Source organism: Ambystoma mexicanum, chromosome 2q (genome assembly GCF_040938575.1).
Source record: "Ambystoma mexicanum isolate Mex_15411 chromosome 2q, UKY_AmexF1_1, whole genome shotgun sequence".
Lineage (NCBI taxonomy): Eukaryota > Metazoa > Chordata > Amphibia > Caudata > Ambystomatidae > Ambystoma > Ambystoma mexicanum.
In genome coordinates this window covers 14,358,549-14,373,846 of record NC_090924.1, presented here as the reverse complement: position 1 = coordinate 14,373,846, position 15,298 = coordinate 14,358,549, and the positions used below count along the sequence as shown (strand labels likewise).

Here is a 15,298-nt window from a genome sequence, read left to right as displayed (position 1 = left end):
GCCGCCCAAATAAGCACAACAAGTAAGGCTTTCTGGACTAAATAAGGGTCGGTCCTAGCCCCCCCCCCCAACGAGGAGAAGTGACGGCGAAGCCCCGGTGTATGGTGCGGGGAGGAAGCCCGTCACAAGTAACGGCAGCAGTGCGGCGAAACGAAGAGAAGGAGAGACTGCCCTTCCCCCAGTGAGACGCGCTTCCGACACCAGCCGGGACGGGAGGCTCCAGCCCGTAAAGGAGGCGAATGGAGAGGGGCAGCAGACAAAGCCCCTCGCGGGACAGGGATCCAGAGAGGTACAGGTGGACCATAATCAAGGCGGCAGCGGAGGAAGGAGAGGGAAAGGACATGCCCGCCTCCACTGAGAGACGCCGCAGTGCAGCGTGCAAGGAACAGGGCCGAGTGGAGCGTGGTTCTGCAGCGCAGAGGTCCCCCCTCCCAAGCGGAATACCGGCAGCGGAGGGGGTGCCCGCATTGGAGGACAGGCGACCGGTGGCCCAGAAAGTAACGCGCAGCAGCATCTGGAGGTGAGGGCCTGCAAAGAGAGGATCAGGACGGACTATCAGGCACGGCATTGGGGGCCAAAGGGTGAGGTGCCGGTGACTCCCCCCCAACGGTCCCGTGGGGGTGGATGGTTGGACATGGGGGGGGAGCCGCCGGGGCACTGCCCCCCCGCTGCTGTAACAGAGGAAAGGTGGCCTGGACAATGAGGAGACGTGGGCGCGGGAAGATCCTCCGGCGAATCATATTAGCACGGAATACAACAAAATTAAGCAAATTTGGGGGCTGGCTTAAGCATTCATTCGCCCCGCTCAAAAAGGTGTTGTAGGGGTTGACAGGTGGACGGCCCCCCTAACCCAAAATTATACAATGGTCAGTTCTAAGGGGCCGCAGCGTCAGAAGGAAACCACAAGGGGAGGGCCCCCCCCCTCTCCCTCCACTGAGAGTGTCAAAAGGGGGTAACAAGCAGACTGGAACCGTGAAAGGGGGGAAGCACACGTAAAGGGAGATCCCGAAAAAAGGCAATCAACGTTACTCTGAGGGGTGGCAGCCATATCGGAGGGTAGCAGCCACGCTCCCACGCGCCCCGCACCAGGTGGTGGTCACGGCACTTGGGAAAGCACTGTAGCAGGAATACTCCTCCGGATAAAACAGAGCTATCCCAACAATCCCCATGGACAATGTCGAAATTTAAGGGGAAAGGGAGCTCGGCACAGCAAAGCACACATGGCTCCAAACAAGAAGCGAATATTCTACAAATGTGGTCCACGGACTCACCAATGCCGATAAGAGGTAAGGGACATGAATACCTCCCGCAGGGCGAAGGCAATGCCATTGGGCCTCACCAACGGATAGCATCCAGACAAGACATGCAGACATGGTTCACGGAACTCCAGGAGAAATGCATGTCTACGGTACAAGATCAATTTGCAACGTTGAAGGACGATCTTAAACAGGTGGTCCAGGATTTGAAACACGACGTGGCTAATCTGGAGGAGAGAACGGAATCACTGGAAAGAGTGGTCCAAGGGATCTAAGGGGAAACCCAACAAGTCTGTGAAGCGCAGGAACATCTGGCGAGGCTCACCCATAACCTGGAGATCCAGTGCGAGGACCTCGAGAACCGCTCGCGGAGATCCAATATACGCATAAAAAACATGGCAGAGTCAGTCCAGGATAAAGATCTCAAGATGGCGGTTAAAGAGGTGTTCAAGGACGTCCTAGAAGCACAGGAGGCGGAAGACATAGGGATAGACAGAGTGCACAGGGTGGGCCCCAAAAGATCTGGAGCGCCAGGGGAGAGACCAAGGGATGTGGGTCTCTCGTCATATCCACAAAAAGAGCAGATCTTAAGTAGAACAAGGGAAATGGACCACATTCGTATGAACAGGGAAGATATCCAGTTGTACCAGGACCTGGCGTTGGTGATGCTGCAAAAGAGAAGAGCGATGGCCCCTCTCGTCAGGACGTTAGTGGCGAGACAAATAAGATATAGATGGACCTTCCCATTCGGTCTGTTGTTTACATGGGAGGGTAAACAGAGAAGAGCGACTACGTGCAAGGAGGGCCTGAGCATAATGGGGCTGCAGACAGAAGAGGCGGAACCTGGAGATGCCAAATTAAGGAGAGAGACACAAAGAAGGACGAGTGGATGGGAAACCGTCAGACAAAAAAAGAATTATAAAGGGAAGGAAAGCCGGCAGAAGTCGCCGTAGATGGAGTGAATGGCACAAACGTAGTGGAACGGGACACATAGCTAAGACACAGACAAGACAAGTGCCCGCAGCAGAGGGTCAACAAGAAAGGGACTAAGACACATCAAGAAAGGCCCGCCGATGGCGGCCTGGGGTGTGAGAGCAGCCTTGGATCACGGTAAGGTCACCTGGAAATGCGGGGTTTAGGATCCCCCTTGATGGTTACCATGAGTATATGGTGGGCAGGGGGCGATGGGAGCAATGCCCTAGCATCAATAGGAACCCGTGCCCCACTCGGGGGAGAGTTTTGTAGTTTAAAGTTTATAGTTGGGGGGGGGGGAGTTGTGGAGGGTGGGAGGGGGGGCAAGGAAAGGGGCACATTTTGCAAGGAGCCGGAATCCAGGACAAGGGAACTGAAATGAACAAATGGGGAGACTTAGAATTCTAACGTACAACCTCAGGGGTTTAAACCACCCAGTGAAGAGGACAAAATTTGAGCACCTGCTTAAGAGGGATAAAGCGGAGGTATTGCTTCTCCAGGAGATGCACATCAGAGCCAGGGATAAGCAGAGAATGCGTATAAGGGGATATAAAATCTGGGCGCAGGTGAACGCACCAGAAAAGAGAGCAGGGGTGCTGATTGCGACAAAAAAAAGGATGGGACGCCAATTTGTTGGACTCGCACTCAGATAAGGAAGGAAGGTACGCTTTTGTCAATGCGGTGATTGAGGGGCACCGCATCACTCTGGCCTCTATATACACCCCCAATACGGGCCAGGATGGCTTCTTGAAGGATACATTAAGAAAGCTGGAAGAATATGCAATGGGGGAGGTAATCCTGGGGGGGGGACCTCAATATGGCATGGCAACCTCAGATAGACAGGAGCTCGGGGCTCCCAAGAGCAAGGGGCGCCTTCGAAGCGTTTTAAGCAACAGATGGAGCAAATGGCCCTTTGTGATGTGTGGAGGGAACTCTGGGGAAACCAGAGGGGCTTCACATACTTCTCGCAAGTCCATAATACCATGTCCAGGATCAACTATTTCTGGGTGGCGGTGGGCCTAATGGGTAGGATTCAGGGGATGGAGAAAGGGGCAATAACCTTGTCAGACCACGCTCCATTATGGATTGAATTAGACCTTCTGGGGAAAAGAAACGGGCTATGGAAATGGAGGTTACCACAGGACGTACTCCTGAACCCCATCATGGCAGAAACAGTAAAAGAGGTGGTAGAGAAATACTTTGTACAAAACGACACAGGGGAGTCTCCCTGGGGACGGTGTGGGAGGCATTTAAAGTGGTACTCCAAGGGAAAATGATTGCCCTAAAGGCATCGAAAGACAAACAAAGGCACGGGTGGCTTAAAAAGATGGAATGCACCTTAGAGGAAATACAAGATAAACTCCTTAGTCACCCAACACGTACGTTGAAAAAATCCCTAAAACATACACAGGGGCAACTAGAAATGCTGTGCACGAAAGGTGCTGAGAGATCCTTATTATGCCTCAGACAAAAATACTACATAAAGGCCAATAAAGCAGATAAGTTCTTAGCTAGACAACTCCGGGCAAAACAGAAGGATCTGGCGATTACCAACATTCGGAAAGCGGAGGGGGGGGTCCTTGACGCGCACACAAGACATGGGGGAAGTATTTAGGGAATACTATCAAAAGCTATATTCAACGGGCGCCCCGGATAGTCAGGCACAAGATTCCTACCTACGTAACCTCCCTATCCCACAAATCTCAGAAGAGGACAGAGTGGCTATGGAGGTCCCTATAAAAGAGGAGGAAGTGAAAAGGGCAATAGCGGACCTCCCGCTACATAAAGCACCAGGCCCGGATGGCTTCATGGCTCTCTTCTATAGGAAATATGCAGACTCCATTACCCCCTTCCTTACCAGGCTTCTGAACTCCTTTATGGAGAGCGGGAATGTTACAGCAACTATGAATGAAGCAAAGGTGCTAGTATTTCTCAAACCGGGGAAGGATCCTACACTCCCAGCGTCTTATCGGCCAATATCCCTGATAAACCTAGATTCTAAAATTTACACCAAAATACTAGCAGCAAGATTGTCACCGTTACTCGCAAATCTGATAAACCCAGATCAATCAGGATTTATCCCGGGCAGGCAAACATTTGATAATATTAGGCAGATCACTCATCTAGTGGAAAAAATAGGCATCATGAACACACAGGCAGTACTGCTAGCGATAGACGCTGAAAAAGCATTCGACCGGGTAGAATGGTCACTGCTATTTAAGATTCTAAAAAGTATGGGGTTTGGGGACAAATACATAACAATGATTAAGGCTAACTATAATTCCCCTATTAGTAGGATAGCTATAAATGGCGAGGTCACGGGCAGAATAGTAATCTCAAGGGGGACTAAACAGGGTTGTCCTTTGTCACCACTCCTCTACGCCATCTTCCTGGAACCTCTCCTTATAAGATTAAGGGAGTACATAAACATCAAGGGGATAGAAATGGCAGGGAGGCAGCACAAGGTAATTGTATATGCAGATGATATGCTGTTGGCACTGGAGGACCCGGAGAAATCCCTTGGGGCGGTCATGGGGGAGTTAGAACGATTTGGGGAAATCTCAGGACTCAAAGTTAATAGAAGGAAGTCAGAAATCCTGATACTTTCAGGAGACCGTGGGGAAATAGGTAGGGTTGCGACGGAACTAGACTTAACGAACACGGAATAAAATACCTAGGAATCACCCTGACACATAGGGTAGGATTGCTGTACGAAAGAAATTTCCCCCAGCTGTTATTACACATTAGGAGAGACCTAGAAAGGTGGAATCCACTGATGATATTATGGTGGGGAAGGATACAGTCCGTGAAGATGACCATATTACCAAAGATACTTTACTATTTCCAGGCACTCCCAATTAGGGTCGCCAGATCCTTCTTTAAAGAACTCAACAAAGCGATTACGTCCTTTATATGGAAAAAGAAACCCTTGAGAATAGCAAGGGGGACCATGACAGCTCCCATTCGGGAGGGGGGTGTGGCCTTGCCCCATTTCCAGAAATATTTTCAGGCAGCACAACTTAGGGTGATAAGGGAGTGGATGAGTGAAGATCCAACTCCTATATGGGTAATACTAGACAGGGCTGTGGCTAGAACTCCACTGGTGGAATTGTTGTGGAAAGGAAAACATCATAGACACCCTAACCTTCGCATTAGCTAAATCATGAGGACCACACTGGAGGCGTGGGACTTACAAACTCATAAGGGTGTGTTGTCCTCTGCTATGGGCCCCTTCACACCGATTTGTCGGAACCCCCAATTCCCACCTGGTATGGAACGAGGGGCATCCGAGAAATGGGAGAAGGCTGAGTGTACAAAAGTAGGGGAAATGTTTTTGGATAAGGGAATCAGATCATTTAGGGAATGTAAGGCTTTACTGCATCTCACAGAGGGTGACAAACTGAAATACGACCAATTTAGGCACTGGCTCATGAAGCTCGAAGTTAGGATAGCAGCCACCAGGAATCTCACCCCATTCGAAGTATATGTCGGCAATAACACCGGGGCAAAGAAATGGGTCTCGACGCTCTATTCCTATATAAACTCGCAAAATGAAGAAATCAAATGGTCATATATGGTGAAGTGGGGGAACACCCTGGTGGAAGCGGCATCAAAGAATCAATGGCTGGAGTTCTGGACTCAAATTCCCAAACTGACCCGCGCGGCACAAACAAGGGAAATGTGGGTCAAAATTGTAACACAATGGCATTAAATACCCCAGAACGTTTGCATAGTATGTTACCGCAAGTGCCCAACAGATGCTGGAGAGGGTGTGAGGAGGTGGGAACATGGAGACACATTTGGTGGGACTGCAAGGGGATCAAAAACATTTGGGAAGAAGTGAAGTAGGTAATGGGGAAAATGTTCCAGGAGGTGGGTCAATGGGGTCAAGGGGTGTGGCTACTGGGATTGAAGGACAAAATGACAAGGAAATACAAGAACCCATAATGGAGAAGCATAATGGGTCTCCTCGTAGCGGCATGGTCAACAATTGCCCAAAGCTGGAAGAAGAAAGACACCCCACTGATATATACTTGGCTACAGAAGGTATGGGCTCAAATGGCAATGGAAAAGGTGACCCACACGATCCAAGGCTCGTGCGATATATTTGTAAAGGAATGGGGAGCAGTCTTAGACTACTTACAATCCAGTCGGACTATATGGAACAATGGTGCCCCCATAACATTAAAGTTGCGGACATATTTCGTGGATGAGCGGTTCCCTCTACAGCAGGAAGATGCCCCGGGGGAGGACTTGGGGGGAGCAGTTGTTGTTTGTTGTACCTGTTGTTCTACTGTTTGTGAATAAACACATATATAAAACAAAAAATAAAGCATATTATGAAGGCCCCAGCAAAAAAAGAATAATTAAAAAAAAAGAATGTTCACTTTTTGAGCCCTTGCCCTTTTTAGGGGAACAAGAGAGACTAGCTCTGTGGAGGCTAACAAAGCGGCTAAGTTATCATACTCCTCAGTCCATAAGGAAAGAATAGTGGCTGTATTAATCAAACCTTAAAAAGCTCTTTCTTGATGGAGCCTTTCAGGAAATCCTTCACAAACTGTGTGTTCTCTGCCTGTTCATGCACCTCCTTAGTCCCTTCCTTCAGCAGTTCCGACAGGTCTGTGGGTCTACAGAGGAGAAGGAGGCATGGAATTAAAGTCTGTAAAATTCATCACACGTGTATAGGGCATTCTGAGAAGCTCTCACTGGTCTAAGCCTTTGAACAGGGGCCTTGTACTCAGCCCATTGCCTTCTGCAAAGTACACTACTCACAGTTGATGTTACCTTTATCTCAAAACAATTCAAAATAAGTGTGATCATACTGCAGTTGTAAGCCATATAACACAAGGGCCATTCAGGTATTAGCGATTTTGAGTGTAAACACATTTCAGAACTTTCTCCTGTTTGTGACGGCCAGAATTAATTATTATAACATTTGTGTCTCCCTAAGTTTTGTTGAAAATAAAAAAGTTTAGCACCCTCAATGACTACTGACATAAACAGTACATACATACTGGGGAAAAATACTTCTAAGCCTGAAGAGAATGTGGTGGACATTTGAATCAGAGGGTCAGGGCTTGGAGATGATTGGTTGTTTGAGGTTATTGGCAGGTGCAGAGTGTGAGGCAGCAGTCAAGTTGGTCAGAAAATAACAAAGAGGTCATATACTCCTCACGGATCCGATATTAGGCTTCATTTAGATTGCATGTGTATCTGCCCTCCTAATGAGGAAGATCACTGTAATTTACTGCACTAAATATCAAGACAATTGAGAAAGTGATTTACACCACTTTGGGTGGTGACTGACCCACAGGAAGCATATTTGGAACTGTGAAAAATACAGAGGCATAGAGTTTGACTGACGCACTGTGAAAAATACAGAGGTATACAGTTTAAATGACAAGACGGACACATAAAGTAGACAATAAAAAGGGGCCATATTGGGTGAGGTAGAATCATGACCTAGTGAACAAATGGCAGACAGAAATAGAGTTTCTGAACATTTGTCACCAGATCATCTATAATTCTCAAAGGATGCCTGTACATGTGAACAGCTCCAGGCCCTGCTCTTCTAATGTATGTAATGTTTCCCTCATACATTCAACAAAACATCTCTGAAAAGGAAGACAAGGACAGGCCTTGGATGACAATTGATTGGCAGATGTCTCAGCCGTTTTCTCCTCTGATGAAGGTCCCTGCTTGTCTCCTCTACTGCAATGACCAAAGGGACCGGGTACATCCCCAAGCTAGTGGATGAGCATGGGGGTGCCATGGGAAGGATCCCCTGGTGATCACATTTAGCTCTGACCCTAAGGCAGGGGACAATCACATGGGGAATTCCAGGCACACTTTCTCACATAAATGGGGACGACCAAGAGAGGGAAATCATGGTGATAAGGTCTCCCCTGTCCCCAAAACCAAATACTTTAGGCATTTGCATGTCCAAGTTCTTAATACTAAGCCAAAGCCAATTAGCAGCAAAGGCCTAAGACTGAAGGAAAACGCATAGCAGCATCATCTCTAAGACACCCGCTGAGGCAGACATCCGCACAATTTCCCACAGCAATCATCCAGAGAGCCAGCTTAGACATCAGGGGCACATTCCATATCCATACAGCATTCGCACAGCGAGCCAACACAGACAAGACAGGCGTACCACATTTTTATATCGCACTCGCACAGCAAGTCTACAAAGTCATCAGAGGCACACCAGATTTTATACAGCATTTGTGCAGAAAGGTCACAAGCTGACGATTCTTTGGTTTCCCAGCACCACAAAGCCAGACAGGGTAAGTGGAGTAACTGCACCAATTTAAAAATGCTTTTGCTTTGTTCACCTTCATGTGTTAGGTAGAATCTATCAGAGACGAGCAGTTCTTAGAAGGCATCAGGGTGAAGATGCAAAATTTCTTTGACCATAATGAGGGATCAGTAGTAGACTTCAGCAAGGTGTGGGAAACCTTTAAGGTCTACCTAAGGGGGATCTGCCTATCTAAAGAACATGGCATCCTGAAATCTACCAAAAAGCGTTACATGGCCTGGAAGGGAGGATAAAACATCCTGAGAGTGATTATGTGCAGAATCCACAGCTGCTCATTGCTGAGAAGATAGTCAACGCTAAGAGCAGATTTAACGAGAAGGCAGGATGGGAGGTTAAATTCATCTTTAGGCCCCGGGAAGCTAGGAAGCATAGGGAGTCCAATAGGCAAGTGTGATGAATTCTGCAGAGTCATCACTGAACTGCATCCTAGGATCTCCTCCCATGTATACCGAGGAAGGCAGCTGCTATCTGATCCTAACCCTGGGGGTGCCATCATGAGGGAGGATCACATGTGAAGAGATGGCCGTCAGGGGGAAGTGGTGACTCCTTTGAGAGGGACGTGGTATTCATCATCATCTGAGGACGAGAGTCCTATAATTCCCAAATATCTTATGTCATTGCACAAGTCCCTCCCATGAAACTACCGAAAGAACATGCTATGAAAAGTAATCTTAACAGAATAAGGTGTGTACCTTGGGAGTTCACTAATTAAATATGACATCCCCTAACTCTGACAACTCTCAGTTCACAAAACAATCAAAACTAACTAAATGTTAAAGGACTAAAACCACTATGGACTTCAGGATCTATAATGCCTGTGGGTACATGGATGAGGAAGAGGGATCAAAGGCGCTATTTTTATTTATTTATTTATTTATATGCTTCAGAATGTGTGGTCTAGTTGTTGTAGAGCAAGCACCTGAGTGGGACATTTAAACCCAAGAATGAGCTACAGCTGGATAGAGAAGCAGAAGGAGTAGTAGAGGCATAAGCAGTCCAGAGTTCCGGTATTGCTGCCGAAGCAGAAGGAAGAGTCCAGATGAAGGCAACACGGTAAGAGAAGGCGTTCGGGATTGCAGAGTTCACGCAGCAGGAAGCAGCGTCGTGGACGGCAGCAGCAGAAAGTGAAGCGGAGACGCAAAAGGAGACCAGCAAGTTGGCCTGAAGTTAAAGATGACCCCTGGGCACTTTAAACAGGACATTTGGCAGTAACCAATCCTTTTGAATACCCAACAAATAAAGATGTGACAAGGACACAATTTCCCTTTTAGGGGATACCAACTTGGGGGAACCCTGTAACCCGCATTGTCAACAGACAAGAGGTGGGGAAAGAAGCACTACAAAGGCAACAAGGGTGCAATTCCCCTTTTATTGGATACCAACTTGGGGAAACCTGTAACCCACATTGCCAACAGCCAAGGGGCTATCAAGAAGCAGTCAAAAGGCAACCTGGGCGCAATTCTCCTTTCTTGAGTTTCCAATTTGGGGAAACCTGCATAAAAAGAGGCAGCCATTGTTCAGCCCTTCTAACATGGGATACTGGTGTGGAGAACCTTGGAACAAATATTGCCACGAAGACCAATTGTAGTTCTTTTCTTCCTGGCAGGCGAGAGAACCATAAAAGGGATCAGCAATAGCTAGTCCTGGCAGGTGGTTATACCAGTAAAAGAAGAAAATGTTTTGAAGAAGTGTGGTTGTGGCAAAAAGGTGTGGTGGAAAGAACTTGTTAACTTTTATTATTATTTTCACAAACAGTTGCATCACCAAAGGTAGTTGCTGTGCTATCCTGACAAAAGTATTCCATTATTATTATTATAATTGTTCATTTATAACGCACTTAATACCCGAGACCAGTTTCTAAGCGCCATATCGGGATTCGAACCTGTGTTGGTATGAGTTGTCTTGCTTCCAAGACAAACGCGTTGTCCTTGAGCGATCCTGCCGGCCCATTGGAATAAATGTGATATGGCGGCAATAGTTTTTGCATCCTGAGGAAAACAATTCCCTTGGTTTATGAACTTGTGTTTTGTGAGAGAGACATTTTCCTTTCCAGGAAGGATACTGTGGAGGACAACCATTGCTTTGATTTTTGAACAAGTGTTTTTGAAAGAGTCATTTACTTTATGAAGTGGAAGGACGCAGTGGAGGGAAAAGACATTTTGTGCTGAAATTAACAGAACTTTGTTGAATCAGAACTTTTCCAACTGTATTCCTGAATTGATCCATGGGACGGGAGCCCAACCCTGGTCCCAAGCAGTACATTCTAAAACCTATAAGTCTGAACTTTCACAATGTTTTGTTGAACCGAAGACAGCCAAATATTCCTTGGATACTTTTGTTGTATGCATTAGTGTGAGGGTCAGAGACTTATTGGACAATAGGGAGGTAATTCATGGATTCAAGTGCAGAAGTGACACACGCGGCTGGCGCAGGAGCGCCAGCTTGTGCCAGCCGCGTGCACCAAAACCAATTTTGTCACACCGCATATTCATGGATTTAAACATCCCCGAACAAGCGTGGTGCAGCGACCCTGCAGCAGTGCCAGTTACGCCCCCAACCCCGCCCCGTGCGCCCAAAAACATCCGCACAAATCCCCTACATGGCGCAAAGGCCAGTGGACTAGCATACATCCACCCAACAACGAAATCAAGTTAAAAACGCCACTCAGCCCTCACGCGACAACCCATTCGCGTGTAAAACTCCTTGCGCACCCCTACAAATATGCGTACCCGTTCCCGCCAGCCCAATCACGTGTACAACTCCCCACGCACCCCTCAGAATACGCGTACCCCGCTCGCGCCAGTCCAATTGCATGTAAAACTCCCTGCACACCCCTCAGAATACGCGTACCCCGCTCGCGCCAGTCCAATTGCATGTAAAACTCCCTGCACACCCCTCAGAATACGCGTACCCCGCTTGCGCCAGCCCAATTGCGTGTAAAACTCCCCGCTCACCCCTCAGAATACGCGTATCCCGCTCGCGCCTGGCAAATAGCATGGAAAAAGTCCCCACTGTGGTGTGGGCTGGCTGCGGGGCATGTCCAGGGGTGGTGGGCTGCCTGCGGGGCATGGGGAGGGTAGATGGGCTGCCTGCTGGGCACGTCCAGGGGTGATGGGCGGCCTGCGGGGCATGGGGAGGGTGGATGAGCTGCCTGCTGGGCATGTCCAGGGGTGAAGGGCTGCCTGCGGGGCATGGGGAGGGGGGATGGGCTGCCTGCGGGGCATGTGCAGGGGTGATGGGTTGCCTGCGGGGCATGGGGAGGGTGGATGGGCTGCCTGCTGAGCATGTCCAGGGGGGATGGGCTGCCTGCGGGGCATGGACAGGGGTGTAGGGTGGACCCCTGTGGTGTGGGCTGGCTGAAGGGGATGCAGGTGGCTCCTCACCACACTGCTGCGTGAATCTGGGGGTATGCAAGTGTTAGGCAGAAACCTGTGCAGTTCCCTTCGGGACCACTGCAAAAGATTTAAGACTACAGGTGTTGGCAGTAAACCCACTTGGTAGCAGTCGGTACCACCCAGATTTACCTGGTAGCTGTGGCTGAGCAGTCAGACTTCCCTCAAGAAGAGTTAGGCAGTTTGCAAAGTATACACAATAGGCACTCAGATACAACAATACAAACAAACACTGACCAGAGCTTTGGTATCAAAGTATATCATTATTTATTTAAAAACACACAGTTTGAAACACTCCAGCACTGTTATTGTAAACTATTCTAAACACAGTTACTATTGTACTATATACACCCCTTTTCCCTTATCGGATAAATCACAGTAAAACACCACTTATTTTCATACAGAGGTGAGCGCTTAACTAGATTGCACTCTGATAAGTTTGTGAGAAAGGGAGGGGGGGACAGAATATGGAAAGGTACACCACTCTAAGATTCAGGAACACTGTTAGCAAGGCAGAAGAGCAAAAGTCACTGGTGAGCCAAAGTCCAAAGGCTGGGCCCACTCTTAGAGAGAGCAGAGCAAATGCACCCAAGATCACACAGTTACACTAGGCTTAGAAAGTCTTGCAGAGGGTTCAAAAAGAGTTTAGAGAGGCTTTATGAAAGTTTAGCCAGGGTGTCCCAGACTAACCCAGGTTCGAAAGCCGGGGGCTAAATCTACCCCGTACAGTCGGTAGCAAGGGAAGCCAGGTGGGACACGGTACCTTAAGTGGGAAGGATCCTCCAGCGGTGGCAGTTGTTCCTAGTAGTGGGTGCAAGTTGCGTCGTCGTCCAGAGGAAGAGAAGATCTCGAATTGGAGGAAAGATGAAGGTCGTTGCACTACCAGGGAAGAAACCAGCCGTGGAGTTTTCCGGTTAAAGGTGGTACCTTTGTTTCGCGGTTGTGGTAAAACGTGGTATCCCGGTTGCCGGGGTGCTTGGCACAGGCAAGGCGGCCATGAGGTACGTCGGGAAGGCGAAAAGACGGTGAAACTGGTTATCCCCACCAGTCAAAGGAAGAAGACTCTCCGGCGGGAGATCTCCTCTGTCGTTGGGAAAAGTGGTGAGGCAGTCCAGGAGGGCTCCACCGGTGGTGGTGTCGTGGCAGGTCGGCTCAGCTTCTCCCTCGTCGGATTCTTAGGTCCTGTGGCGACTTCTGAAGTTCCAGTCCCCAAAGCCCTGCTTTTATGCAGCAAACCCCCATTCACTCAGCCTAGCTGTCACTCAAACATGCTAAGTGGTGAGCCGGTCGGCTCACCACTTGGGCCAATCAGGATGGAGTGCGACTTGAGTTGCCTAGGCAACTCAGTCCAGGGTGCCTAAATTTCCCTCCACCCCTCCTAAGTACCCCAGACAGAGTGGCACCACTTTGGAGGGCTTCTGTGGAGAAGCCCGCCAAAAAGTGGAACAAAGGGCTCGACTTGGGTTGGAGTCACAGAAGAGAACACAAACGCCATTTTAGAATCAAGTTTTGGCAAAAAATACCAACCGGAGAATTAATATTAATTAAATAAACCGGCGGTATGTTCGAGGCTACCATAAATAATTAAATAAAGACAGTAGCCTAAAACAATGGGAAATCCCATAGGAAAATATTCGCGGTTGAATATAAAAAGTAGTATCCACTGCCACCAGCCAAAACTCGATCAGGGTGGACGGAGACGTGCCCCCTCGACCAACAGACCCTGGGGCAATTGAATTGCCCAAGCCAGTACGTCCACAATATGATGGTTTGTACTAGTTCTGTTCAGAATTTAAGACTAGTAAAGTCAATGGTGACTTTACATGCCCTGGGAGACAGTAGTCAGTCCCAGGGTATGGAGTCTATACTGGGGGGTCACTATGACACCCCTGTGTCACTGCACTGAGGGTGATGTGTGACACACATCACAAAAACACATGAAGCCCTATGGGGTAAAGGACCCCAGAGCCCATTAAACACATCTAGATTCAAAGAAACACACTCAAATCATGCCCAAGAGTGAGGGTAAAAGAGTCCCACTCTTGGCAGGAGAAAAAAAATAAACCCCAAAAATCCAGCAAAGCTGCTGGGGGACTCACTAGGTTAGGAAATTCAGAGAATTCTCCCTAACAGCAAGTGAGTTTTCTGCACGATTGCGCTTGCGTGAGCGGGGTACGTGTATTCCGGGGTACGCGAGTGAGAATAACACGCGATTCCACTGGCACGAGTGGGGTACGTCTATTCCGGGGTACGCGAGTGAGAATAACACGCGATTTCGCTGGCACAAGTGGGTTACGTGTATTCCGGGGTACGCGAGTTAGAATAACACATGATTTCGCTGGCGCGAGCAGGGTACATATATTCCGGGGTATGCGAGTGAGGATAACACACGATTTTGCTGGCACGAGTGGGGTACGTCTATTCCGGGGTACGCGAGTGAGAATAACACGCGATTTCGCTGGCACAAGTGGGTTACGTGTATTCCGGGGTACGCGAGTTAGAATAACACGTGATTTCGCTGGCGCGAGCAGGGTAAATATATTCCGGGGTATGCAAGTGAGAATAACACACGATTTTGCTGGCGCGAGTGGGGTACGTGTATTCCGGGGTACGTGAGTGAGAATAACACGCAATTTCGATTGCACAAGCAGGGTACGTGTATTCCGGGGTACGCAAGTGAGAATTACATGCGATTTGGCAGTGTGTGCCCCCCAGGTGTGCCCTCCCCCCCATGCCCCACAGGCAGCCCACACCACAGGCCCCCCTACACCCCTGATCATGCCCCACAGTCAGCCCATCCACCCTGACCATGCCCTGTAGGCAGGCCAAACCACGGGGGACCACCATACACCCCAGACCATGCCCTGCAGCCAGCCCATCATCCCTCCCCATGCCCTGCAAGCAGCCCAACACAACAGGTGAGACCCCTGCAACCCCTGACCATGCCCTGGAGGCAGGCCATCCGCCCTGCAGGCAGCCCACACCACAGGGGACCACCCTACACCCCTGGGCATGCCCTGCAGGCAGCCCACATGGCACCATGCACTTGTGAGCCCCAACACAAGTCCCCCCCACCAGTGACGGGCACCTGCCAGATGGCCCCGACACATGTCCCTCCACCCCACCCCCATTGACAGCAATCTGCCAGTAGGCCTTGACTCATGTCCCCCCACCAGTGACGGGCACCTGCCAGCAGGCCCTGACACATGTCCCTCCAACCCACCCCCATTGAAAGCAACCTGCCAGCAGGCCCCGACTCATGTCCCCCCCACCAGTGACGGGCACCTGCCAGCAGGCCCTGACACATGTCCCTCCACCCCACCCCCATTGAAAGCAACCTGCCAGCAGGCCCTGAC

The 15,298-nt window shown here is 49.4% G+C and overlaps 1 protein-coding gene across 2 annotated transcripts in view; it reads right to left on the bottom strand.

Moving 5' to 3' along the window:
* The window catches only part of HMOX2 (heme oxygenase 2), a 334,320-nt gene that overhangs the window by 230,220 nt on the left and 88,802 nt on the right, over nt 1–15,298 (bottom strand). For both annotated transcript variants that reach the window (XM_069646782.1, XM_069646783.1), the window contains exon 3: nt 6,739–6,856. In XM_069646782.1, coding sequence (XP_069502883.1) covers nt 6,739–6,856 — 118 coding nt within the window. The remainder of the gene's footprint in view (nt 1–6,738; nt 6,857–15,298) is intronic.